This window comes from Crocodylus siamensis, chromosome 4, assembly GCF_052110815.1.
Source record: "Crocodylus siamensis isolate JL-2025a chromosome 4, ASM5211081v1, whole genome shotgun sequence".
Lineage (NCBI taxonomy): Eukaryota > Metazoa > Chordata > Crocodylia > Crocodylidae > Crocodylus > Crocodylus siamensis.
Genome location: NC_143398.1, coordinates 140,148,908 through 140,172,981, shown reverse-complemented (window position 1 = coordinate 140,172,981; position 24,074 = coordinate 140,148,908). Strand labels below are relative to the sequence as shown.

The 24,074-nt window shown below is 46.9% G+C and overlaps 1 protein-coding gene across 7 annotated transcripts in view; it reads right to left on the bottom strand.

Annotated features, from left to right (window-relative positions):
* Window positions 1–21,665, bottom strand: part of LOC149866588 (uncharacterized) — a 37,360-nt gene extending 15,695 nt beyond the window's left edge. For 5 of the 7 annotated variants that reach the window (XM_090041130.1, XM_090041131.1, XM_090041134.1 and 2 more), the window contains exons 1-16: window positions 21,533–21,640; window positions 19,368–19,409; window positions 17,193–17,237; window positions 16,749–16,790; window positions 14,964–15,017; window positions 14,488–14,532; window positions 13,535–13,579; window positions 8,466–8,507; window positions 7,996–8,037; window positions 7,333–7,374; window positions 6,960–7,004; window positions 5,396–5,437; window positions 4,932–4,973; window positions 2,911–2,964; window positions 2,436–2,480; window positions 526–567 (exon numbers count right to left, since the gene is read on the bottom strand). In XM_090041130.1, the coding sequence (XP_089897256.1) occupies window positions 526–567; window positions 2,436–2,480; window positions 2,911–2,964; window positions 4,932–4,973; window positions 5,396–5,437; window positions 6,960–7,004; window positions 7,333–7,374; window positions 7,996–8,037; window positions 8,466–8,507; window positions 13,535–13,579; window positions 14,488–14,532; window positions 14,964–15,017; window positions 16,749–16,790; window positions 17,193–17,237; window positions 19,368–19,409; window positions 21,533–21,602 (739 nt within the window). In that variant the 5' untranslated portion in view covers window positions 21,603–21,640. Of the gene's footprint in view, window positions 1–525; window positions 568–2,435; window positions 2,481–2,910; window positions 2,965–4,931; window positions 4,974–5,395; window positions 5,438–6,959; window positions 7,005–7,332; window positions 7,375–7,995; window positions 8,038–8,465; window positions 8,508–13,534; window positions 13,580–14,487; window positions 14,533–14,963; window positions 15,018–16,748; window positions 16,791–17,192; window positions 17,238–19,367; window positions 19,410–21,532 lie in introns of all 7 variants that reach the window. The other 2 variants (XM_090041132.1, XM_090041137.1) reach the window with 2 other exon arrangements.
* Window positions 21,666–24,074: the final 2,409 nt, after the last annotated feature.

Here is a 24,074-nt window from a genome sequence, read left to right as displayed (position 1 = left end):
ACCTCAAGACACCCTTCAAAACAATGTTATGGCTACCAAGCTGAGAAACACTCCTGTAACTGTTCTGCCACCATTCACAAGGGGCAGTTCTGCTTTGAAAGGTGACCACGTAGGAATTGTTCCTTCCTTCTGGCCATCTCCATCACACCTGCCCAGGTGTCATCCCCACACCAGCTTGCTTGGCTTTTCATGGCCCATTCACTCCAAAGAGCCCACCAATTGAAATGACCTCTGTCCACAAAGATTCTGACCCCTCAGAGATCTGTTCCCTGCTCCCAGATATTTGCACCTAGGTGTAGGAGATGCTACACCCTGCAGAAAATCCCCACAACTGCAAGCTGACATCCCTGGGAGGCCCTTGCAACTGCACTAGAAGTGACCAGCTGAACAGGTCTTGTGGAGCTCAATATTGTACCTGGGCTGTGTTTAGGACATCAGCATACTTCTTTAGAACTAAAGGACTCCAAGGTCTCTAGGAAATGCAACACCCCCCCACCCCATGTAAAAATTCAAATGGGGACTCACCCATCTTTGCTCTCAATTCCTCAGTGGTAGACCTGTTGGAATCTAGTAAGACAAAGAAAGAGACTTAAGAGAAACAAATTAAAAACCATACATGGCCACTTACCCATTTCCTCATTATTAAATCCCAATTAAATCAGACTGTTCTATACTCCTGCTATGGATTCTGACCAGGAGTGAGAGATAGAATAGACACAAAGATGTTGTGCATCCCAGGGATGAACTAGTGAGCATCTAGTTGACTACAAAAAAAGGTCTCCAGCAGAAGTGATAGCTGTGTCACTACTTCAGTCATTTGGATTAGACAAAGCCATGTATAATTTCCAGAGCAGACCAATCCTGCAGTGGCAGACCAGACCAAAGGTAAATCTTTGTTCTTTTTTTGTGACCTGGAAAGAGTCTATTTTTTTGTCCCCGTCTCATTGTAAATGGTCCAGCAACAAAGTTGATAACAATCCAACTGATCTGAGACAGAAGTTAGAAGTCTGCCTATGGGATTTAAGTTTCTAGATTTTGGGCCCTAACTGGAGGCACATGACGATGAGGAAACTGGTTGGGCTCCTGCAAGAGCTGCTAAGGGTATTCATTAGTTAATGGTTTACAGTGCTTTGAGGAAAATAGAACCTCAGTGGCATACTTAGCAGTGCAGTGTAGGTACACAGAGAAGAAAAATGTAGCCAGCATGACATCCACCTGTCTCCATCCTGTCATCCCCCCCCACCCCACCCCTTCCAAGTCTTATTAACCCAATACATTTTACTGAAGGACTATCAGATTGTCAAGCCTAGAACAGGGACCAAACATGAAGGGAGGCCTTCTCTGTACAGTTGACTACCCACTTACAGATGCCTGCAATACTCCAACTGTTCTGCCATTATTTTAAAGTGCCACTCTGCTTTCAAAAGGGACCACAAAGAACTAACACCTTCTCCTTAAGCACATCTGGGTTTGTGTGTGTATTCAGGAGTTATCTGCCAACCTTTCAGATTCACATTTGCTGGTGCATCTTTTCCAACCCCGCCCCCGACACAGTAGACTGCCCAGTGGTTAGACTAGAACTGAGAGAAGGTCACTTCCTTGCACGATCCCAGGCAAGCCACTTAACCTTCCAGGGCCTCAGTTGCCAGCTGCAAATGTGGCATACTACATGACAGGCATGACATTAATACCCTAGTTTAGAAGGGAGGTGTACACCATACCTCTGTGCACAGTACAAGTGTAATCAAATTTCCATCTACAGTGCAAGAGAGCGAGTCATCCCACTGAAGAGGACGAGCCTTGTACAGGTGTCGCTGATGGCAGACCTGGAGAAGCTTTGCTGTTTTTGAGGGGGTCTGAAACAGCCTAAATTGACACTCAGCACTCAGGCTGAGTGTCAGGTAGCAGGTTTTAGAGGAAAGAACTTGCTAACCTGTCACTGGCTCTGAAGTAACAGCGAAAACAATGCCTACTCTTCCTCACTCTCCTTCATTGAGTATCTCCTTCACAGAGTAGATGGAAGTTCATTCCAAGTCTCTTCATTATGCAAGACCTATAGAGAGCTCTGGGAAGCTTTGGGTACCAGAGCCAGGGAGAATGTGAGGGGTGGGGAAAAGGAGGGGTACAATTAGTGGTGAAGGGTTAGGTCTTTTCTGGAGCATGCCTAAAGCTTCCAAGAGTAGTGGAAGAAGCACCCTGCCCATCACACCTCACCTTCTCTAAAACATGTAGAGGTTGTACTTACCATCTGCAATATTGCCCACATAGGGCATGAGGGCACCAAGCCATAGTTCTCCCACTTTCATTCTTCCTTCCTCCTCCTCCCCCCCACAAACATATCACAGATGGGCTGGGTCTCTGCACCCCAGGCCTCCTGCTCTACAGGAAAAATAAGATCACTCAGCAGCAGTCAAGACACTAGAAAAGAGACTCACCAGCAGGAGCTACTGTGGTATCCTTCTGCTGGACAGCAACCACATCTAAGGACAACAACCAAGACAGAGCATTACACATCTTGCACAGAGGTGAAGGAGATGAAGTTACTCCTATCCAGCATCATCCCCACAGCAGGTTGCCTGGCTTTGCATGGCCCATTCACTCTGAAGGAGCCACCATCCAAGATGACCTCTCTCCACAGATTCTAATTCTCAGAGCCAGTGTTCCCTACTACTGGCTATCTGGACTCAGGTGTGGGAGGTGCTAAGCCCAGCAGGATACACCTAAAGTCATAAACTAACATCCCACAAAGATACTGCAGCCGTGTTGGAAATCACCAACTTACCTCTAAACAGGTCTTTTTCTGCTCAATATTGTAACTGGGGTACTTCCAGTATGCTTCTCTAGGACCTGATGACTCAGAAGGCTATAGAAAGTTAAACCCATTCTTCTGCAATTCAACCAGAGACTCACCTCCCATCTTTGCTGTAGACTCCTCAATGTTAGACCTGGTGGAATCTAGTAGAACTAAAGCAAAAGCAAGATTTAAAAACAAAAAACACACACACATATATGAAAGCACTCACTTCCTCTTAATTAAACTGCTATACTTCTATTAAATCTGACCAGGAATGAATCAAAACAATGTTGTGGCTACCAAGCTGAGAAGTCACTCCAATAAAACGGTCCTGCCACCATCCAAACAGCACTTCCATTTTGAAAGGTGACCATATAAGAATTGCTCTCTCTCTTAGCCCATCAGCCCCTTGCTTGTATTCAGAGTTATTGGCTAACTTCTGAGACTTATATGAAGGCATGTCTTTTTACTCCAAATAGCTCAGTACAGTAGGCAGTTCAGTGGGCAGCCTGGAACCAAGAAGCTCTGTAACTTGTGACCCCTGACAATTCATAATTTAGCCTTCAAATGCCCCAGGTCCCAACCAGAAGATGGGAGGGCTACAGCAACTGCAGTCACTTCAAGTGACCTTGCTTAAAAGACATTAGAAAGTGAACATGGATCAGAGGAAAGGAAGTACACTCCTTGGTGTCCTTTACCAAGATAAATGCAAATTTCTAGTGCTATTTGTGCCAACCCACTGAGAAGGATGAGGTTGCTATTGGTGTCACCAAGGGCAGAGCTGGCCTCCAGAAGCTCTGCTGTTGCCAGGGGACTGTGAAAGAGCCCAGCTTGAACCTTAGTCGGGGTTAGATTATGGCATGACAAGCCCTAGAGGAAAGAAATTCTCACCTATCATAGGCTGTATTATAAATGGGAGAGGATAAGCATGTGGGCCTCCTGCCCCCTCCTCTACAACCACAGGCTCTTAAAACAAAAAGCCTCACAACCCACCTCCTCAGGATGGTTGGGACTGCATCCCAGTTCTGTTCATTAGGTATATTCTAAAGAGGGCTCTCAGCACCAGAGTCAGGAAGGAGGTCGGAATGGGGAAAGGGGCACTGCTAAAGAGGTGAAGGAATTGGGTATGCACTGAAGTATGCAGGAAGCTCCTCCGTGGAAAAACAGGCCCCCAAAAGGAGGGAGGCAGAGTAGACTCCATTCCTTGCTGTTACTTCAGAGTCAGTGATGCATTAGCAGAAACCTGCCCTCCCATGCACTCAGCCTGATTGACACTCGTCAGAGCCCAGGTTGTCTTACAGCCCCTCCACAGTAGCAAAGCTTTTGCAGGTCAGCACTGCTGTCAGTAGACACCTACTCCAGCTTCATCCTCTTTGCTGGGTTCATTCTCTGGCATCACAGATAGGGAAAATTTATTACACTGGTGATGTGCATAGAGGTGTGAAATGCACCTCCCTTCTGAGCCTTGTTCTCACTAGGATATTAAATGGGACCCCTATCACATTGCATGCCCCGTTAGCAGATAAACTGAGGCACTGGAAGGCAAAATGACTTATCCAGGATCACACAAGATAAAAAAAAAAAAAAAAAAACAACCACAGTGCTGGAGTGACAAAATGATCCTTGCTGTGTTAGGTCAGTGAGAGGGGGAAATAGAGGAACCACCACATATGAATCTAAAAAAAGTTGGCAGATAAAACTCTGAATACACCCAAAGAACAGATGTGCTCAGGGAGGAGGCGGCAGTTCCACATGGTCACTTTTGAAAGCAGAACTGCGCTTCATAAATGACGACAGAACAGTTGGAGCATCACAGGTATCTGCAGGCTGGTAGTCAAATATAGACAAGGGCTCCCTTCATGTTTGGTCCCTGTTGTAGGCTTCAGCTGAAGCCTGTTCCAAGAACAGTGTGTGGAACACCTTGCCAGTCACATGTGCTGCCTCATTGAAGAAAAAAAAAAAAAAAAAAAAAAAGGTGAAGCTTGCATTTATCAGAGTCATCTTCTTGGGACACAGCCAGACCCATTTTCCTCCAAGTCAATTGTATTGGTTCTGTTCCCCCAGTCCTCTCGTTCCACAGGAAAGGTAAGGTCACATAGCAGTAGTTAGTTATTCAGGCATTAGAAGTGGGACTCACCAGTAGGACCTGCTGTGGTATTCTGCTGGACGGTGACTGCATCTAGGGGCAATTACCAAGACAGAGCATTGTACATCGTGAATGATTTCATCTTCATCATCACACATCCACGTCCAGTCATCTGGTAACCTGGTTGCTTGGCTTTGCATGGTCCATTCGCTCCAAAGAGCCCACCATCTGAAGTGACCTCTCTCCACAAAGATTCTGGCTGCTCAGAGACCCGTTCCCTGCTCTCTGCACCCAGGTGCAGGAGATATAAAATCCTGCAGAATATCCCTGTAATTGCAGAGTGACATCCTGCAAGGTCCCTGTGACTGCACTCAAAAGGCACCAGCTGAACAGGTCTTGAAGTGCTCAATATCATAACTGGGCTTGGTTTGGGACATCAGCATCCTCTAGTCCTAAAGGAGCATACTGAGGTTTATAGGAAATGAAACCCTCCTGTAAAATTCAAATGGACTCACCCATCTTAGCCATCAACTCCTCATTGGTAGACGTAGTAAAATCTAGTAAAAACAAAACAAGAGAGGCTTACAGAAAAAATACTGACACACAGGGGATCCTACTCAGTTCCTCACTATTAAAACCCTGTTAAAATCAGACCGTTTTATATTCCCATGGTTTCTGACCAGGAGCGAATGCGATGGAACAGACACAGGGGAGACATTGTCCCAGGGAATACTTCTAAGCAGTCAGCATTTGGTTGACCATGAATACACAGCTACCACTTCTACCCGTGTGTGTGTTGATACTTCAACAAATTTGGATTTGATAAAGCCACGTATATACTCTCTCAAGGATACACGGAAGTGATGTTGTGAGCATGATGTCCACCTGCCATCCCTTCCCTCCTCTCCTCACAAAGTCCTAGTGACCCTGGATGCATTTTAGCAAGGGACTAATGGCATCAAACTTCAGCTCAAGCCTACAGCAGGGACCAAACATGAAGGGAGCCCTTCTCTATATTTGACTACCTACCTGCAAATCTGTCATGCTCCAACTGTTCTGCCATCATTAATGAAGCGCAGTTCTGCTTTCAAAAGTGACCAGGTAGAACTGCCGCCTCCTCCCTGAGGGCATCTGTTCTTTGGGTGTATTCAGAGTTTTATCTGCCAACTTTTTAGATTCACACGTGCTGGTTCCTCTATTCCCTCTCACTGACCTAACACAGCAAGGATCATTTTGTCGCTCCAGCACTGATTTCTTATGTGATCCTGGCTGAGTTATTTTGCCTTCCAGTGCCTCAGTTATCTGCTAACGGGGCATGCAATGTGATAGGGGTCCCATTAATATCCTAGTGAGAACAAGGCTCAGAAGGGAGGTGCATTCCACACCTCCATGCACATCACCAGTGTAATAAATTCTCATCTGTGATGCCAGAGAATGAACCCAGCAAAGGGGATGAAGCCAGAATAGGTGTCACTGACAGCAGTGCTGACCTGCAAAAACTTTGCTACTGTGGAGGGGCTGTGAAACAGCCTGATTGACACTCAGAGCCCAGGTTGAGTGCATGGGGTGGCAGGTTCCTGCTAACACATCACTGGCTCTGAAAGTAACAGCAAGGAATGAAGTCTACTCTGCCTCCCTCCTCCTTTAGGGGCCTGTTTTTCCCATGGAGAGGTTCCCCAGCATGGGTGGAAGTACATTCCAAATCTGCTCATTATGCAAGATCTAAAGAGGCCTCTGCAAAGTCTCTGGACACTAGAGCCAGAGAGGAAGTGTGTGCAGGGGAGTGGGGACCCAGCTAGAGTGGTACAAGGGTTATATCAGTCGCAGAGCATGCTTTAAACCTCCAACAGTAGTGGATGAAACACCCTGCCTATCACACTCACTTCTCTGAAGAGGAAGCAAAGCTTGCATTACCTGTGGTATTGCCTACTCAGTGACAGCACCAAGCCATGTTGCTCCCCTTCTCTTCCCCCTCCCCCATAATCAATCATTTACCAGGTCTCTGCCCCCTAGGCCTCCTACTGCACAGAAAGAATAACATCACTCAGCAGCAGTTAAGGTATTAGAAGGGAGATTCACCAGTAAGACCTGCTGTGGTGTCCTCCTGCTGGATGGTGACCACATCTAGGGACAAACAACCAAGACAGAGTGTTACACATCTTGCATAGAAGTGAGGGGGAAGAAATTCTCCTGTCTAGTGTCAACCCTGCAGCAGGTTGCCTGGCTTTGCATGGCCCATTCATTCACTCTGAAGGCACCACCATCCAAGATGATCTCCCCCCACAGGTTCTGCCCTCAGAGCTAGTGTTGCCTGCTACTGGCTCTCTGGACCCAGGTGCAGAAGGTGCTAAGCCCAGCAGAATATACCCAAAGTCACAAGCTGGCATCCCACAAAAGTGCTGAGGGCTGTAGGGAATTAAAGCCACTCTTCTGCAATTAAGCAGAGACTCACCTCCCTTCACTGTAGACTCCTCAGGGTTAGGCCTGGTGGAATCTAGAAGAATTAAAGCATGAGAAATTTAAAAACAAAAATACATATATGAAGACATTAAAACTTCCTTTTAATTAAACCCCAGCAGTGAAACTGTATTATACTTCCATTGAGTCTGACCAGAAGTAAGTGGGATAGAAAAGCACAGGGAAGACATCATCTCAGGAGTCCTTTGAAGCAATAAGTGTCCAATTGACCACAAAATTGGTCTCCAGCAAAAGTAGTGGTTGCTTTAAGTCACATGGACAAGATAAGGTCATAAATAATATCCTGTGTGGCCCAGTCCTGTAGTGACCAGAGTGTGGACAGGCTAGAAGCAAGTCAACTCTTTTGGAGATAAAGTTTTCCTACTCCTTTACTCCTGTTCCTGGGCAATTAGTATATTTCCAGAATTCACAGCAAGGCTCAAAGGACACAAGTGCTGAGGAAACCCCCAAACACGACTGAGACCTGGGTTCAGCCTTAGAAATGTGATTTTTTTCTTGACTCTCTTAATGCAGACTCCACCTATTTGGTTGAGCTCCTCAGAAGAGCCGAGGAAGGGGACTTACTAGCTAATGTTCTCAGCAAAAAAAAAAAAAAAAAAAAATATAATGTTATTCAGGCATTAGAAGTAGGACTCACCAGTAGGACCTGCTGTGGTGTCCTGCTGGACAGTGACAGCATCTAGGGACAATTACCAACACCACAGAGCATTACACATCTTGAATGATTTATCTCCATTACAGACCTGTCCAGCTTCATCCCCACACCAGGTCGCTTGGCTTTGCATGACCCATTCACTACGAAGAGCCTGCCGTCTGAAGTGACCTCTTCCCACAAAGATTCTGGCCCCTCAGATCTGTTCCCGGCTCCCAGATATTTGCACCCAGGTGCAGGAGATGCTATGTCCTGCAGAATATCCCTCCAATTGCAAGCTGACATCCTATGAGGCCCTTCTGACTACAATAGAAGTCACCTGCTGAACAGGTCTTCTGGAGCTCAATATTATAAGCCGGGCTGGGTTTGAGACATCATTACACTTCTTGAGGACTAGAGGACTCGGCCGTCTCTAAGAAATGAAGTTCTCCTGTAAAATTCAATTGGAGACTCACCCATTTTTGCCATTGATTCCTCAGTGGTAGACCTGGTAGAATCTAGTAAAACAAAGCAGGAGAGGCTTAAGAGAAAAACAAACTGAAACACATGAGGCAACCTACCCCATTCCCCATTATTAAAGTCCAATTAATTATTCCAGACCCTGGACACATGCACCATAAAGAACTTTTTTCTTATATCCAGTCTAAAAATTGGCCTTCCTGAAGTTTATGGCCATTCGACCTTGTTATCCCTTGGGAAGCTCTAGTGAACAGGACCTGGGAGAACATCTGACGTACCCCTCTTATGTAATTGTAGGCTGCCACCATGTCCCCTTATGAGCCTTCTCTTCTCCAAACTGAAGAGTCCCAAGTCCCTCAGCCTCTCCTCACATGGCCTGCCCTCCAGATCTTGAATCATGAGTGGCTCTCCTCTAGACCCCCAAATTTCTCAACATCCTTCCTGAAGTGGGAGGCCCCAAATATTGGGTTCAGTACTCCAGCTGCAGTCTCACCAGAGCAGAGTAAAGCAGGAGGATGACTTCCCTAGTTTTGCTTGAGATGCATGCCAGAGTTTGGTTAGCTTTGCCTGCCACCACATCACATTGGTGGCTTATACTCAACTCGCGGTCACAATCAAGACTCAAGCCCCTTTCAGTTGTGGTGCTAGCAAGCATAGCATTGCCGAGCCCATAAGTATGCCAAGGGTTCTTTCTACTGGAAGTGCAGCACCTTGTACATCTCTGCATTGAAGGCCATCCCGTTTTGGTGGGCCCACCTCAAGAGTGCATCCAAGTCAGCCTGTATTCCCAGCCTGTCCTGCAGTGTGATGGCCCTCCCCCATAATTTAGGATCATCTGCAAACTGGGCCAGTTCACATCTGACTCCCACATCCAGATCATTGATGAAAGTGTTAGAGTACTGGGCTGAATACCAAGCCCCAAGGGACTCCACTGGTAACCCTGCACCATGTTGATTTCCTTCCATCACCTAGTACTCTTTGGGTCCGACCCTGTAGCCAGTTGCCTAGCCAATGGACCGTATGATGATCAAGGCCACAGTTTCCCAGCTTAACCATGAGGACATCATGGGGAACTAGGTCAAAGGCCTTCTTGAAGTCCAGATAAGTGACATCCACATTATCTCCCTTGTTCAGAGCATAGGTTACCTGGTCATAGAAGGGGATGAGGTTGGTCAGGCAAGACCTGCCAGTCACAAACCCATGTTGGCTGGCATTCAGAAGCTTGCCTTCCATTAGTCTGGCATTGATGGCCATCCCTGGATAAAACTGTCAAGGGATCCATCAGACTGATTGGTCTATAGTCATCCCTTCCCAGGATCCCTGCCAAAGCAGATACAATGACATCTGCCAGCTCTTTCAGGACCCTCGGGTACGTTCCGTTCGGGCCCATGGACTTGTGAAATGTCTAGTTTCTCTTAAGTAAGAGTTCACAGCACTTTGGAAGAAAATATTGTAACACCTCAGTGGCATGCTGGACAGTGTAGTGTAGGCACACCAGTCGCTACAAAGCTATGCGGAGTACCAATAAGGCCAGCATTATCTCTATCTGCCTTCCCTTCCCCTACTCCCCCTTCCTGAATGACCTGGAATTCATTTTATGGATGGACTAATGGCATCAGACTTCAGCTCAAATCTATCTTCAAAAAGGGAAAAAAAGAGGACCCGGGAAATTACAGGCCAGTTAGTCTTACCTCAATCCCGGGTAAGCTCTTTGAAAAAATTATCCTGGCACATATCCAGGAGGGCCTTGCGGGGGAATGCATGCTCAGGGGCAACCAACATGGGTTCATCAGTGGCAGGTCTTGTCAGACCAACCTGGTGCCCTTTTACGATCAGGTCACCAAATCATTAGACGCAGGGGTTGCTGTGGATGTAGTCTTTCTGGACTTCCGGAAGGCTTTCGATACTGTCTCTCACCCTGTCCTCATCAAAAAGCTGGGAGACTGTGGTGTCGATGCCCACACGGTCAAATGGGTAGCCAACTGGTTAGAGGGCCGCACCCAGAGGGTGGTAGTGGATGGGTTCTTCTCGACCTGGAAGGACGTGGGCAGTGGGTTCCGCAGGGCTTGGTCCTCGGGCCCGCACTGTCCAACATCTTCATCAGTGACTTGGATGAGGGGGTAGAAAGCACCCTGTTCAAGTTTGCTGATGACACTAAGATGTGGGGGGATGTGGGTGCACTAGAAGGGTGCAATAGGCTGCAAGCTGACCTTGACAGGTTGCAACGGTGGGCGGATGAGAATAGGATGGGGTTTAACACTGATAAGTGCAAGGTGTTGCACATGGGGAGGAAGAACCGGCACCACACTTACAGGTTGGGGAACTCCCCTCTTGCCAGCACGGAGACGGAAAAGGATCTTGGAGTCGTCATTGACTCCATGATGAACATGGGCCGGCAGTGTGGGGAGGCAGTCAAGAAGGCCAACCGTACCCTGTCATGCATCCACAGATGCATCTCGAGCAGGTCCAGGGAGGTGATCCTCCCCCTCTATGCGGCACTGATCAGGCCGCAGCTGGAGTATTGCGTCCAGTTCTGGGTGCCACACTTCAAGAGGGACGTGGACGATATGGAAAGAGTCCAGAGGAGGGCCACTCGTATGATCAGGGGTCAGCAGGACAAGCCTTATGAGGAGAGGCTACGGGACCTGAACCTGTTTAGCCTCCACAAGAGAAGGTTAAGGGGGGACCTTGTGGCCTGCTACAAACTGGTCAGGGGGGGGGATCAGCAGGTATTGGGGGAGTCCCTGTTCCCCCGTGCGCTGCCAGGAGTGACCAGGAATAATGGTCACAAGCTGGCGGAGGGTAGGTTTAGATTAGATATTAGGAGGCGCTACTTCACAGTCAGGGTGGCTAGGGCCTGGAACCAGCTTCCAGGGGAAGTGGTGCAGGCTCCTAGCCTGGGGATTTTTAAAAGGAAGTTAGATGAGCACCTTGCCGGGGTCATCTGACCCCGGTGCTCTTTCCTGCCAAGGCAGGGGGTCGGACTAGATGATCTTCCTAGGTCCCTTCCGACTCTAGCTACTATGATACTATGATAGAGCAGGGACCAAACACATAAGGCAGGGGTCAGCAACATTTTTGGGTAGAATGCCAGAAAAACCTACAGCCTCAACTTCTAAAGATGCTGATGTGCCAGGGCACATGGTGGGAGAGCTGCGAGGGGCTCAATTCTTGTTGGGACAGCACAGCCTCTACCCCTTCCCCACCATCCACCCCGAGGCACACATGCCAAACAAAATGCTTTCACGTGCCAGACAACCCCCAGCACGGGTGCCAGAGCATACTTCTGAAGTAGGGAGCCCTTCTCTCTGTAGCCGACTACATGCCTGCAGCTGCACAAGATGCTCCCACTGTTGTCATCATTTATAAAAAGTGCAGCTCAGCTTTGAAAACTAACTATGCAGTACAAGCTCCTCCTTCCCAAGCACATCTTTTCTTCAGGTGTATTCAGGAATTTCAGGGCACATACATACACACGTTTTCATGCTGCAACGTGCCAGGGATCTAGCACATTGGAACAGACTCAATTAAACTGAGTCTGCTCTGCATGTGAACCAACATGCACCGCGCTGCATCTCTTGGACTTGTATAAGTGGCAAAAACCAAAAAAACACAAAAAAACAACACCATCTCAACGGTGCACTTTCAAAATGACACCTTCTATGCGTTTAAGAGTGGACCACCACCATTTTCTTACACACATTTCGCAGCTTATACAATTGGAGATGCTGCAGCGCCCAGCATTTTTCAAAATGCCTGGCACTGTGGCATATACAAGTGTAAAAATGCCCTTAATTTTTGAAGAACATGGACTGGATTAAGCCATGAGTGACCAGATGTGGAGATGAATCAGAGTGAAGGCAGACCAGAAGCAAGCCAATCTTTTCTAGATCAAGTTTCTATTGTTGTTACACTCTTGGGTATTTGCAAGATGCCCAGGAACAGTAGCAGACAAATCTGAGCCAACTTGAAAGATTCAAAAAAAGAGGGAAGATTGATTCATCTATGCGATAGGTGGTGGAACCTCAAGAAGCCAAACTCATCTCTTGTGTCTCTGTAGAAATGGTGGAGGGAAACATTACATGTCACCATGGAGCTGTGATTTTGTCAAGTCTCCCAATACAGGCTTCACTTCCCTGAAAGAGATTGGCTAACCTTTGACAGTGCTCCACAATCTGCAAGGCCAATATTTTAAGATAACTGCTAGTGTTGGATACTAAAACCGGTAGCCTAGCATGAGGTACCCAAAACAAGTGACCTCTTCTGAAAGTTTGCCACAAGGGCTGTATATCAGTGCTCTAGTCTTCAGCACTGTGCCAGATACTTCTACAGGAAAAGTCAAAAAGTATGCTCAAGTCTCAGTGTCACACAGGGATAGTGTGGTGAAGAACACTATCCTGTGGGCCATGGCACACAAGAGTGATGAGGCCAGGACCACAGCACAGAAACTTAGACTCTGGATGCCAGTTAACCCATCTGTAAATGCATCATCTTTCAGCTCAAGACTGGGGCAGGGTTCCAAATCATGCCCTTGGAGCTCTCTTTCGTACAGTTAGTTACCTGCCTCCAGGTGCTTACAATGCTCCACCTTTCCTGACATTATTCAAGGAGTACAGTTCTGCTTTCAGAAGTGATCTTGTAGAGCAGGCCCCCTTAGCTCTTTCTGTTCCTTGAGTGTATTCAGTTTTATACTCCGACTTCAGCAATTAATATGCAGTGGAGCATTGTCTTTTCCTACAGACAGTTAAGATACTAGAAGTAAGACTCACCAGTAGGACATGCTGCGATTTCTTCCTGCTGGACAGTGATGGCATGTAGGGACCGTAAGCGTGAGTGTTGCAACCCTTACTCTACAGGAGATGTGCAAGTTGACATCCTGTGAGGACCATGCAGCTGCTTTAAAGCCACAAACATGCAAGCTTCTCCCCAAACATGTCTCATCAGATACTCAATATTGTAACTGGAGTGCTTTAGGGAATATCAATATGCTTATGTACTACTGGATGACTCTTGGAGCTTCCTTAAAAACACCCTCTTGAAGATCAAATGGAAACCTCACACTCACCTCCCATCTTTGCTGTAGACTCCTCAGTGGTCATCCTGGTGGTGTCTAGCAAGATAAAACACGATAATTACAAACAAATAGAACAGTGCATGGGAATGCACTCATTTCCTCTTAAATGCTGTTAATTAAAAGGTTTGTGCTCCCTTTGAATCTGACTAGGTACGAGTACGATTAAAAAAAGGGGACACAGCATTGTCTCAGGGAATATTTCCAAGGAGCAAATACCCAATTGTTCATGAAACAGGTATTCAGCAGAAGTGGTGGCTGTTTTGTTACTTCAAGTCACTTAGACTAGATAAAGCCACGAATAATATCCTGTGTGACCCAATCCTGTAATGATTAGAGCCAAGTCAAATATTTTTCAGATTTCCAGAGCTGGCCTGAAGAAAATTTTGCTACTGTTGAGGAGCTATGAGGCATCCCGATTGACACTCAGAGCCCAGGTTGAGTGAGTGGGGTAGCAGGTTTTAGAGGAAAGAACCTGCTAACCTGTCACTGGCTCTGAAGTGACAGCAAGGATAGCATCTACACTACCCTCCCCATCTTTCACTGGTGGCCTCCTTCACAGAGTAGCTCCCCAGGGTGGATGGAAGTGCATTCCAAACCTGTTCATTATGCAAGGCCTAAAGAGGGCTCTAGGCACCAGAGCCAAAGGCAGCAAGCGATGGGGAAGAGTGGCCCAGCTAGAGGTTAGGTCTGTCGTGAAACATACTTGAAGCCCCCAGAAGTAATGGATGAAGCACCCAGCCTGTCACACTCACCTTCTCTAAAGAAGCTTGCACTACCTGGAGTATTGCCCACTCAATACATGAGGGCACCAAGCTATGCTGCTCCTTTCCCTGCTCCCCCAGGCTTAAATCAGTGATGCGCTAGGTCTCCACCCTCAGGCCTCCTATTTTACAGGAAGAATAAGGTCACTCAGCAGCAGTTAAGGCATTAGAAGGGAGACTCACCAGCAGGACCTGCTGTGGTGTCCTCCTGCTGGATGGTGACCACATCTAGGGACAACAACCAAGACAGAGCATTACACATCTTGCATAGAAGTGAGGGAGAAGAAATTCTCCTGTCTAGGTGTCATCCCTGCAGCAGGTTGCCTGGCTTTGCATGGCCCATTCACTCTGAAGGAGCCACCATCCAAGATGATCTCTCCCCACAGGTTCTGCCCTCAGAGCTAGTGTTGCCTGCTACTGGCTCTCTGGACCCAGGTGCAGGAGGTGCTAAACCCTGTAGGATATTCCCCACACCTGTAAGCCAAATGCACAAGGACCATGCAGATGTATTGGAAGTCACCAGCTTCTCCCTGAAGAAGCATTTTAATGCTCAATATTGTAACTGGAGTATTTCCAGAATATCAGTACTCTTCTATAAAAGTCTGACAACTCTGAGGGTTATAGGAAATTAAACCCATTCTTCTACAATTCAGACTCACCTCCCATCTTTGCTGTAGACTCCTCAGCATTATGCCTGGTAGAATCTAGTGAGACTAGAGGAAGAGACATTTAAAACAAAAGACACACATGTGAAGACACTCACTGTCTCTTAATTAAACCCTGTTAATGAAACTATTATATTTCCACTGAGTCTGAGCAGGAGTGAATGGGATCAAATAAAAAACAAAAAACAAAAAACCACACACATGAAAGACGTTTGTTGCATGAGTACTTCCAAGTAGCTAGCAAAAGTAGTGGCTGCTTCGTTACTTGAATTGTGCAGACAAAGATAAAGCCATGAATAATATCCTTTGTATCCCAATGCTATGATGACCAGAGTGTGGGTAGGCAGAGGCTCAAATCTTTGAGATCAATTTTTCCTATCGCTTTACTCCTGGAAATATACCAAAATTGTTGTCAACTTAAAATTTTGTTTCTGGGCAATCAGAGCTAAAGAAGTTACTGGTAGAGAAATCTGGAGAAAGCAAAGGCTCAGATGCATGGCAGCTGAGAAAACCCTCAGACAAGGATGTCACTTTAGAAGTATGATTTTCTTGAATCTCATGGCAGACTCCACTTGTCTGGTTGAGCTCCCCAGACGAGCCAGAGGGATTTATTGGTCAATGTTCACAATGTTTTGAAAAGGCAAGTATTCTCAAGATGTTTGCCATCTTTGGATAGTCTGTTTTTGATAGCCCAGCAGAAGATACCCCAAGCAATTCTCTTTGGAAAATTTGACTTCAAAAGTGCTATGTGCCATTGCTGTGCAGTCTCCAGTGTGCTCTGGGATGTTTCTATAGGGAAAGGCAAAGGCTTGCCCAAGTTGCATTGGCCCCAAGTCTGAATGTCTCTAAGAGTGTATTGAGTCATCTCAAGGCTGATGCCACAGCCTCTGATCTGGAGGAACTAGGGCCAGGCAGCAGGGATGCTGGAAGGAGCAGCCAGGCAGAGCCTAGTCTGCACATGCACTTCTCTTCACACACTGCTTGCCTCACCTCAAGACACCCTTCAAAGTGAGGTTGTGCCTACCAAGCTGAGAATCACTCCTATAAACATCTGCCATAATTCACAAAGGACAGTTCTGCTTTGAAAGCGTGACCATATTAAAAAAAAATTGCTCCTTCTCTCAGCACCCACAGTGCCAGGTCAGTGAGACGGACAAGGCTGCCACAGGTGCCACCAAGGGCCAGAGCTCGCCTCCAGATGTTGTTGTTGCCGCCAAGGGGCTGTGAAGGAACCCAGTTTGAATCTCAGTCTGGGTTGAGTTTAGGGGGTGGCAAGTTCAAGAGGGAAAAAAAGTCTTACCCGTCATGGGCTCAACAGTAACTAGGCGAGGATAAGCACATGGACCTCCTGCCCCCTCCCCTCCTCCACAGCCAGGGGCTCTTTTACAGAATCAGCTCTCCAGTGCAGTTGGGACTGCACTTCAATTCTGTTCATTAGGCAGATCTTAAAGAAAGCTGTGAAGGATCTGGGCACCAGAGTCAGGTAGGAGGTATGGGGTGGAGAAGAGGGCAGAGCCCAAGAAGAGAAGGCATTAGGTTTGTACTGGAGTGCATGAAGCCTCTAAAAACAGTGGGTGGCACACCTTGCCAGTTACACTTGCTGTGTCATTGAAAGAGGTGAAGCTTGCACTTCCCAGAGTATTGTCCTCTTGGGATAGAGCCAGACTTATTTGCCTCCCCAAGTCACATGTGCTGGGTCTCTCCCCCTGGTCATCCCATTCCACAGGAAAGGCAAGGTCACTCAGCAGCAGTTATTCAAGCATTGGAAGTAGGACTCACCAGTAGGACCTGCTGTGGTGTCCTGCTGGACAGTGACAGCATCTAGGGGAAATTACCAACAACACAGAGCATTACATAGAAACAAATGATTTTTATCTCCATCACACACCTGTCCAGTTCCATCCCCACAGCAGGTTGCTTGGCTTTCCATGGCCCATTCACTATGAAGAGCCTGCCATCTGAAGTGACCCCTCTCCACAAAGATTTTGGCCTCTCAAGATCTCTCCTGTTCCCAGATATCTGCACCCAGGATATCCCTGCAGTTGTAAGCTGACAATTTGCAAGGATACTGCAGCTATGTTGAAAGAAGTAACCAGCTTCTCCTTGAAGGCCTTGTAGCGTAGTAGGGTACTTGCAGGATATCAGTACACTTCTATAGGATGCAATGACTCTGAGGGATGTAGGAAATTAAACCCATTTTCTGTAATCTAAACAAAGACTCACCTCCCATCTTTGCTGTAGTGTCTTCAGTGTTAGACCAGGTAGAGTCTAGTAAAGTTAGAGCAAGAGATTTAAAAAACAGAAATACACATTACTACACTCAGTTCCTCTTAATCAAACCCTGTTAATGTAACCATCATATCCGCCTATTGAGTCTGACCAGGAGTGAATAGAATAGAATTAAATACAGAGAAGACAGTCTCAGGAGTACTTCCAAGCAGCAAGTGTCTAGCTGACCATGAAACAGGTCTCCAGCAGAAGCAGTGCTGCTTTGTTACTCAAATCATGTGGACAAGATAAAGTTGAGTTGTCCTGTGTGATCCAAACCCCAGCATGGGGGACAGACCACCAGAGGTCAGCCAGTCTTTTTCAGATCAAATTTTCTACTGTTTCGCTCCTGGGAATTTACAAGAGGCCTAGTACCAAAAATGAGCAGACGATCCGAGCCATGGGGGGGGAGGATTGTGTGTGTGTGCGTGTGTGTGCGTGGTATAGTATATCTATCTATATCTCAGTCTCTCTCCCTCCATCGGTGATATTGTTTCCACTTTGAAAGATGTGGCAAAACCTGGAGAAACCAAGTGGCAGAAACATGAGAGCTGAAGAAGCTCTCAGAGAACAGACCTGCATCACTGTAGAGATGTGATTTTGTTGAATATTTCAATGCAGACTCCACCTGTTTGGTTTAGCTCCTCAAGAGCTGTGGGGGAAGATTCATTAGAGTAATGTTTACCATGTTCAGAGGATGGCAAAGCCAATATGTAAATGATTGCTAGCTTTGACTACTCAGTTGTTGGCATGGCAACATGAGGCATCAAAAACAAGTGACCCCTTTCAAAAATTTGGGTGCAAGTACAATGTGCTGTTGCTGTGTACAGCCACCAATGAGCAGTGGGATCTTTCTACAGGGGAAAAACCAAAAGATTGCCCCAGGTGCAATGGCATGCTGGAACAGTGCAATTAAAGCACACCAGATCCTACAACCTTTGACATACAAGGTAGTGATATGGCTGGCGTCGTGGCTACCCACTTTGGCCCTGGAATCTAATGGATCCAGCATTCACTTCAAAGTGAGTTGACTAGCATCAGCCTTCAGCTTTTATTCCTAAAACATACACATCTCTGGAGTTCTTCTCACCATAATGGCTACCTGCTGACAGATCCAGGATATGTTCTTATGGTCTCACCATCATTGTTAAAGTACAGATCTGCTTTAAGTGACCAAGTAAGTCTGGCTGCTTCTTCCCCTGCCTGCTACCTCCTTGGGTGCTTTCAGAGCTTATTTGCCAACTTCTGTGATATATGTGGTTGTATCTTTTTAGTCTTAATGCCTGACACAGCAAGCTGTCCAGAAGTTATTCTGGAATTGAGATATTGGGTCAATTTCCTTATTCCGCCACCAATTTCCTATACTAGGCAAGTCATTTAGCCTTCCAGTACCTCAGATCCTTTCTGCAAGATGCAAAGTATTGCAGTGATTGGCATCACATAAGACCCTTAGAGTGAACAGGGCTCAGAGGGAAGGAGGTACACTCTACATCTTTGTGTGCATCAGCAATATAATCAAGATTTCCTTCTGTGATACCTGCACTAACTCACTGAAGAGGACAAGGCTTTCAGGTGGCACTGAAGGCATAGCTGGCCTGCAACAGCTTTGCTCCTGATGGAGACACACAAACAGCCCTCCCTCAACTCTCAGAAGTGGGGTTAAATTTATGCACTGGTGTGCTCCGGAGCCAACAAATTTCTAACCTGGCACTGGCTCCAGTCAGAGAGGATAAGCACATGCCCCCACCAGCCCCAAGCACTAACAGAGAAGCTCTCCAGGGTGGGTGGAACCACAACTCAAGACTCTTCATAAGGCAAGGGCTCTGTGAAAGCTTTGGGCACCAGCCACAGAGGGGCTAGTAATGGGGAGGAAGGGCCCTACCAGAGAGGCAAAGTAGAAGCATCATGCATGCTTCAGGACAGACCAAGAGCTGTGGGTGGAGCACCTTGCCAGTCCCACTTGCTTACTCTTTAGAGCAAGAAAATCTTTCCTGGATTAATCGCCTACTCAGGGCATGAAGGCAGAGCCATGCCTCACCCCTTCCCCTCTTCCTACCCACCCACCACTTACGCACTGGATCTCTGCCCCATTCTACAGCCGAGGTCATTAAGCATGAGAATGGGACTCACCAGTAGGACCTGGTGTGGTGTCCCATGTGGAAGTGACAGCATCTAGGAAAAATAACCAAGACAAGCCATTGCACATCTGGCATAGGTGTGAGAGAGATGAAATCATTCCCATCTAGCATCATTGCTCCAGCAAGTTGCCTGGCTTTCTGACCCATTCTGTGTGAAGGACCTGCTGTCCAAGATGTTCTCTCTGCACAGAGATTCTGCCCCCTCCTGGCCACCTGCACCCAGGTACAGAAGATGCCAAGCCCAACAGGATATCCTTGCAGTTACAAGCTGACATCCATGTGCATTGGAAATCACCTGTTTCTCCCTGTAGGGCTCCTTACTCAGAGCTTGCCTACCTGATGCATGTGGAAGTGCTCTGTATCACACTGCAAGCTAGGGATGCTCTTATCAACCCCTAGTGGAGACACAGCATATGCTTGTAGAAGCCTTTCTTCTATTCCTTCACCTTACCTTCAAGTATCCACTAAGCGGACTATGCCGTCTCCATTTGGCACTGTTATGTCTACAGCGGGCATTGTCACCATAGCCATGTCAATGAGGGTATGCATCACTTTATTCACCATGACTTGGCTACACCAGAAAATTTTTTCCCCTAAAGACCTCATGGGGGGTGTGGAAAATGGACTCAGTCCTTGGCTATGGATAACAACTAAATACATAGTGGGTTTTTCATCCCCACATTGGCAGTGTTCAAGGGGACAGGCAAAGGGAATAGGGGCCTACACGAAGTGTTCTTGGGCAGCAAGGGGCAAGATTGATTTTTTTTATTTATTTTTTTTTACTGTCTACACTAACATTTCTAAACAGCATGGTGCCTCTCATCCAGTCATCCCTGATGTAATAGGGATACATATGCCTTTGCAGAATACAGGCCAGCTACATTCCCTTTTCTAAAGCTGCTAAAATCACCTCTGGCCAACACACCATCTTCAACCAATGTCCTAACTGTACCCCACACTCTAGGTAGGGATCACACTAGCCAGTCATGTCTCAAAACCCTTCTTTAGAACTGACATCACAGTGCAACATGCAACCCTGCAAGGTTAAGGAGGACACCGAGAGACCACCTCCTATGCCAGATCTTCCCCCTGTCCTATCCCCTTCTCACAGACACAGGTTGTAGGGTCAGACACAGCACACAGCTGTCTGCAAGAGAAAGGCTGGTAAAACACCGCACAGATTCCTTCTCAGTTTGGGACTCAATACAGTTTCTCCCTGGTGGATGGGACACTGTACTTAACTGCCAGTAGAGAAAGGGGGCAATATGGGGGGCTCCCCACACACCCCTATTCAGGCTCTAGGAATCCATGTTGCTTTCTCTGAAGAAACAGAAAGAGCTGCTCTTTGAGGGCTGCCTTGCTTCCCATCCCACACTGCAACTATGCTAAGGCCACAGGAGGTAAGAGGGAGAAAGAATGCAGACAGAAGAGAAATGCAGCAATAAAAACAGACCTGGTTTTAAAGCACAGCTCTGTAGGGGGGGGTCACTTGTGAATCCTTAGAAACAAAGCTCACTCAGAACTACTTCCTATGGAAGATTTAAACCTGCCTCATCCATATGCATGACAAAAGGAGAGTCTTTTTACCATGGTCACACACTGTTGGGGCAGTGTTACATATCTGTTTCTCAGTGTGCTTCTGTACCATGAGTTAACGAACTCCCTATCTAGTTACATGAGCCCTTTGTCAAACACTAGCAGCAAGTGATCAGGTTCCATATGGAAAATGGACAAAATGGTTCCAAATACACTAGGCAACAGGACTACAATAGTTAAGATGAAAAGTATGTTAGAAGAAGTTTAATTTGCATCCTGGTTTTTTGCCTTTCACACCAATTCCATTGGTTGTGTCTTTTCTTCCTACTCAAGTTCCTTTTTCTGTTCCCCTCTCCCAGCTGGGTCTCTGCAGGTTTCTCTATCCCTCTCCTGCATCTCCATGGCACTTCCTCTGGTTCTGCGTGTGCTCAGCTTCACTTCCATACTCAACAGCAACCTGATGCTGGTGACTAAGTTTCTAGCCCCTGATGAGACTGCAGTATCTATTAAGTATCCAGGTCCATTTCTTAGGTGGTGGTCAGCCAGTATCTATCTTGAGACTATACCTCTACCCTGTCTCTTTCTGTCCACCCCACCCTATTTGTAAGGCATTAAAATTACCTGGAGGTCCCATTGGAAAAGCCAGCACTGAAGCCAACAAGGCCAGGAGAAACAACATTGTCTTCAGCATAGTAACAGCTTGCCTCTCAAGAGGATACAACAGGAAGAAAAGGCAGCCAAGCACTATGGTGCATAGATGCTCTCCTCTAATTAAAGAAAACCTGGGGCCTGGGTAGGGGGCATTCCTATTGGCCAGTTCCCATCCTAGAACAAGGAGAATTACCTTATTAGGGAGTGCAGGGGGGAGAGGGAAAGTACAGCTGGTTAGCAACAGCCTGGGGATAGCAACTACAGGTGCTTGAAGGGAGCCTGGCTCCTGAGCCCTTTGCTCGCCTTGCCTGTGGCAGGTATAGCAATCAAAACCTATTCCCACCTTTCTGTGCACAGCAGGAAGTGGAAATTCCTGTTCTACCTCCTTCACTGGCTTGCAGGCAAAAGGCTGATCCCAGGTAGCTGGAGGGCAGGTCACCCTCCTTTTTGACTTGCACTGCAGCCCTAGCAGATTTAGCATTAAAGCTCAGAAAAATCTTCCTATCAGAACACTAGGACAGCAAAAGGAGAGTTGTGGCATATCCTGCATTGATGGTTTTCAAAAGCTGAGAGAGGTTTTGATCTGGGACAGTATAGGAAGAGCATATCCTGTGTCCTTGAGGGGTTGGACTAAATCAGCCTTAAGGTCCTTTCCAACACCAGGAGCCTTGATTTCCTGTGCTCTCCCATTAGAAGTTGTATAATGTTGGGGGAAGGAGATGGGGGAATATTTATGAGTGAAGGTTTCTCTGGATCACACCAGGAAAAAGCAGAGGTTACAAGCCCTTCTGACACTAAGGCCAATGTTTTAAAAGCAGCCATTCATCTCAGAGTTGAAAAAGAGGCATTCATGTCATTTTTGGTTCTCCAATAAAATGACATACCTAAAATAAGTGGCTGTGTCTGAACATTTTGGCCAACCCATTTTAAGCCTAGAATCTGCCCTCATGGGGTGCATCCAGTCAAACGCAGATGTGTGGTATGCAGCACTACAGATCCATTTGTGACACTGTACATCGCACGTGCTGCACATACAGGCATTCATTGCAATGCTCATTTTGAGCATGGGGGAGGGTTTTGACACCAGGATTGCTGTGCCTTAAAAAAAGAGGGCAGCATGCACTGCCAGAAACCAGAACCTGGCCAGCTAGAGTCACACTGGCTGCCAGCCACGCTCCATGCTGCTGAACTGCTGTGGCTGCAGCCCCTGGAGGCTTTCAGGACCCCAGGTAACTCTGCTGGGGCCAGCCCAGGTACTGGCCCCCACTTCCCCTACTCTACCTGGGGCAACATGCTGTGTGCTAGAGCTTGCATGCATGGGCCTTTCCCAGGGACAAACACCAGCTATGCTGCTGCTGTTTGTCCCTAGGGAAATGCATGTTCCCACTCTTGGCGGCACACCCATGAAAGTCAAAACTAAAACTGTTTACTTTGCTGAAGACAGGTCAGGTCCTTGAAGAGAGATTCTGATCTGCAAGACGTGACAAGGCAAGAATATCCCTTTTAGGCACGGGTCTTTGTAACTCCTCAGAGTCAGAGCAGCTGCCTGGAGAGAAGACATGGATTGCCCAGCCATTTAGCCCTCTGCAGAGCCAGCACTACTCAAGAGAGGAGAAGATGGTGACTCTTTCTGCCAGGCATCATCCATGGCCTTGTTTACTAAATTGCTGCACAAAGTCATAAACTGTATCTCTGCTGGGGAATTTTTGCTATGGTTATCATGTTATCTGAGGCAGTTTCTGCCTTTGGAAAAACCTATATCATTGAGCCTCTCCCTTCAGAAGAGACCATGTGGTCTGTGTCCAGTGAAAAGCCAATGGGCAAGCATGCCAGGGCAGTTTGCTTGTATTTCACAAGAAGTAGAGGGAGCATGAAAGTTGGCATATCTCAGATAAAATCACATCTAAATCCCTTTTCAGACTTTCCCAAAGAGCTGTTTGCTTAACATCAAGTCTGAGGTGAAAACTTGGAGGGAGTTGATTAGTGGCTGTTCTGTCCAAACCAGCTACAAAATATTGCACAGATTGAAAGAGATAGGAGGGAATGGAACAGGGTAGGGTGCTTGGAAGAGGGTATCAGTGGGAGCAAGTGGGATAGAAGAGAATACAAGAAAACCCATCAAGAAATGCACTTACAGACTGAAGAACATTTCCTGACCAGGCAAAACTATTGAACTATGCAATAATCTCACATGGAGCATGGCAAAAATAGGAAGCTATAGGGTGGTTTTACATGTGCCTGGGTAGGGGACATTGTAATTAGAGTGGCTCCAAGAGCCATTCTAATTAAAACATCCACAGCATCTCAATCCCCCTGCTTCAAAATGACAGCAAGGGCACTTTAACTAAAGCTTATTGAATGAGCTTTAGCTAAAGCACCCCCACCACCATTATGAAGTGCAGGGCTGCTGATACATGAGACGCAGAGGCTGCTGAAGACGCACTAATTAGCTCTGATGTGCTGTAATTATAGCACATCAGAGCAGCCTTGCCACATGTCTACAAGCATATTA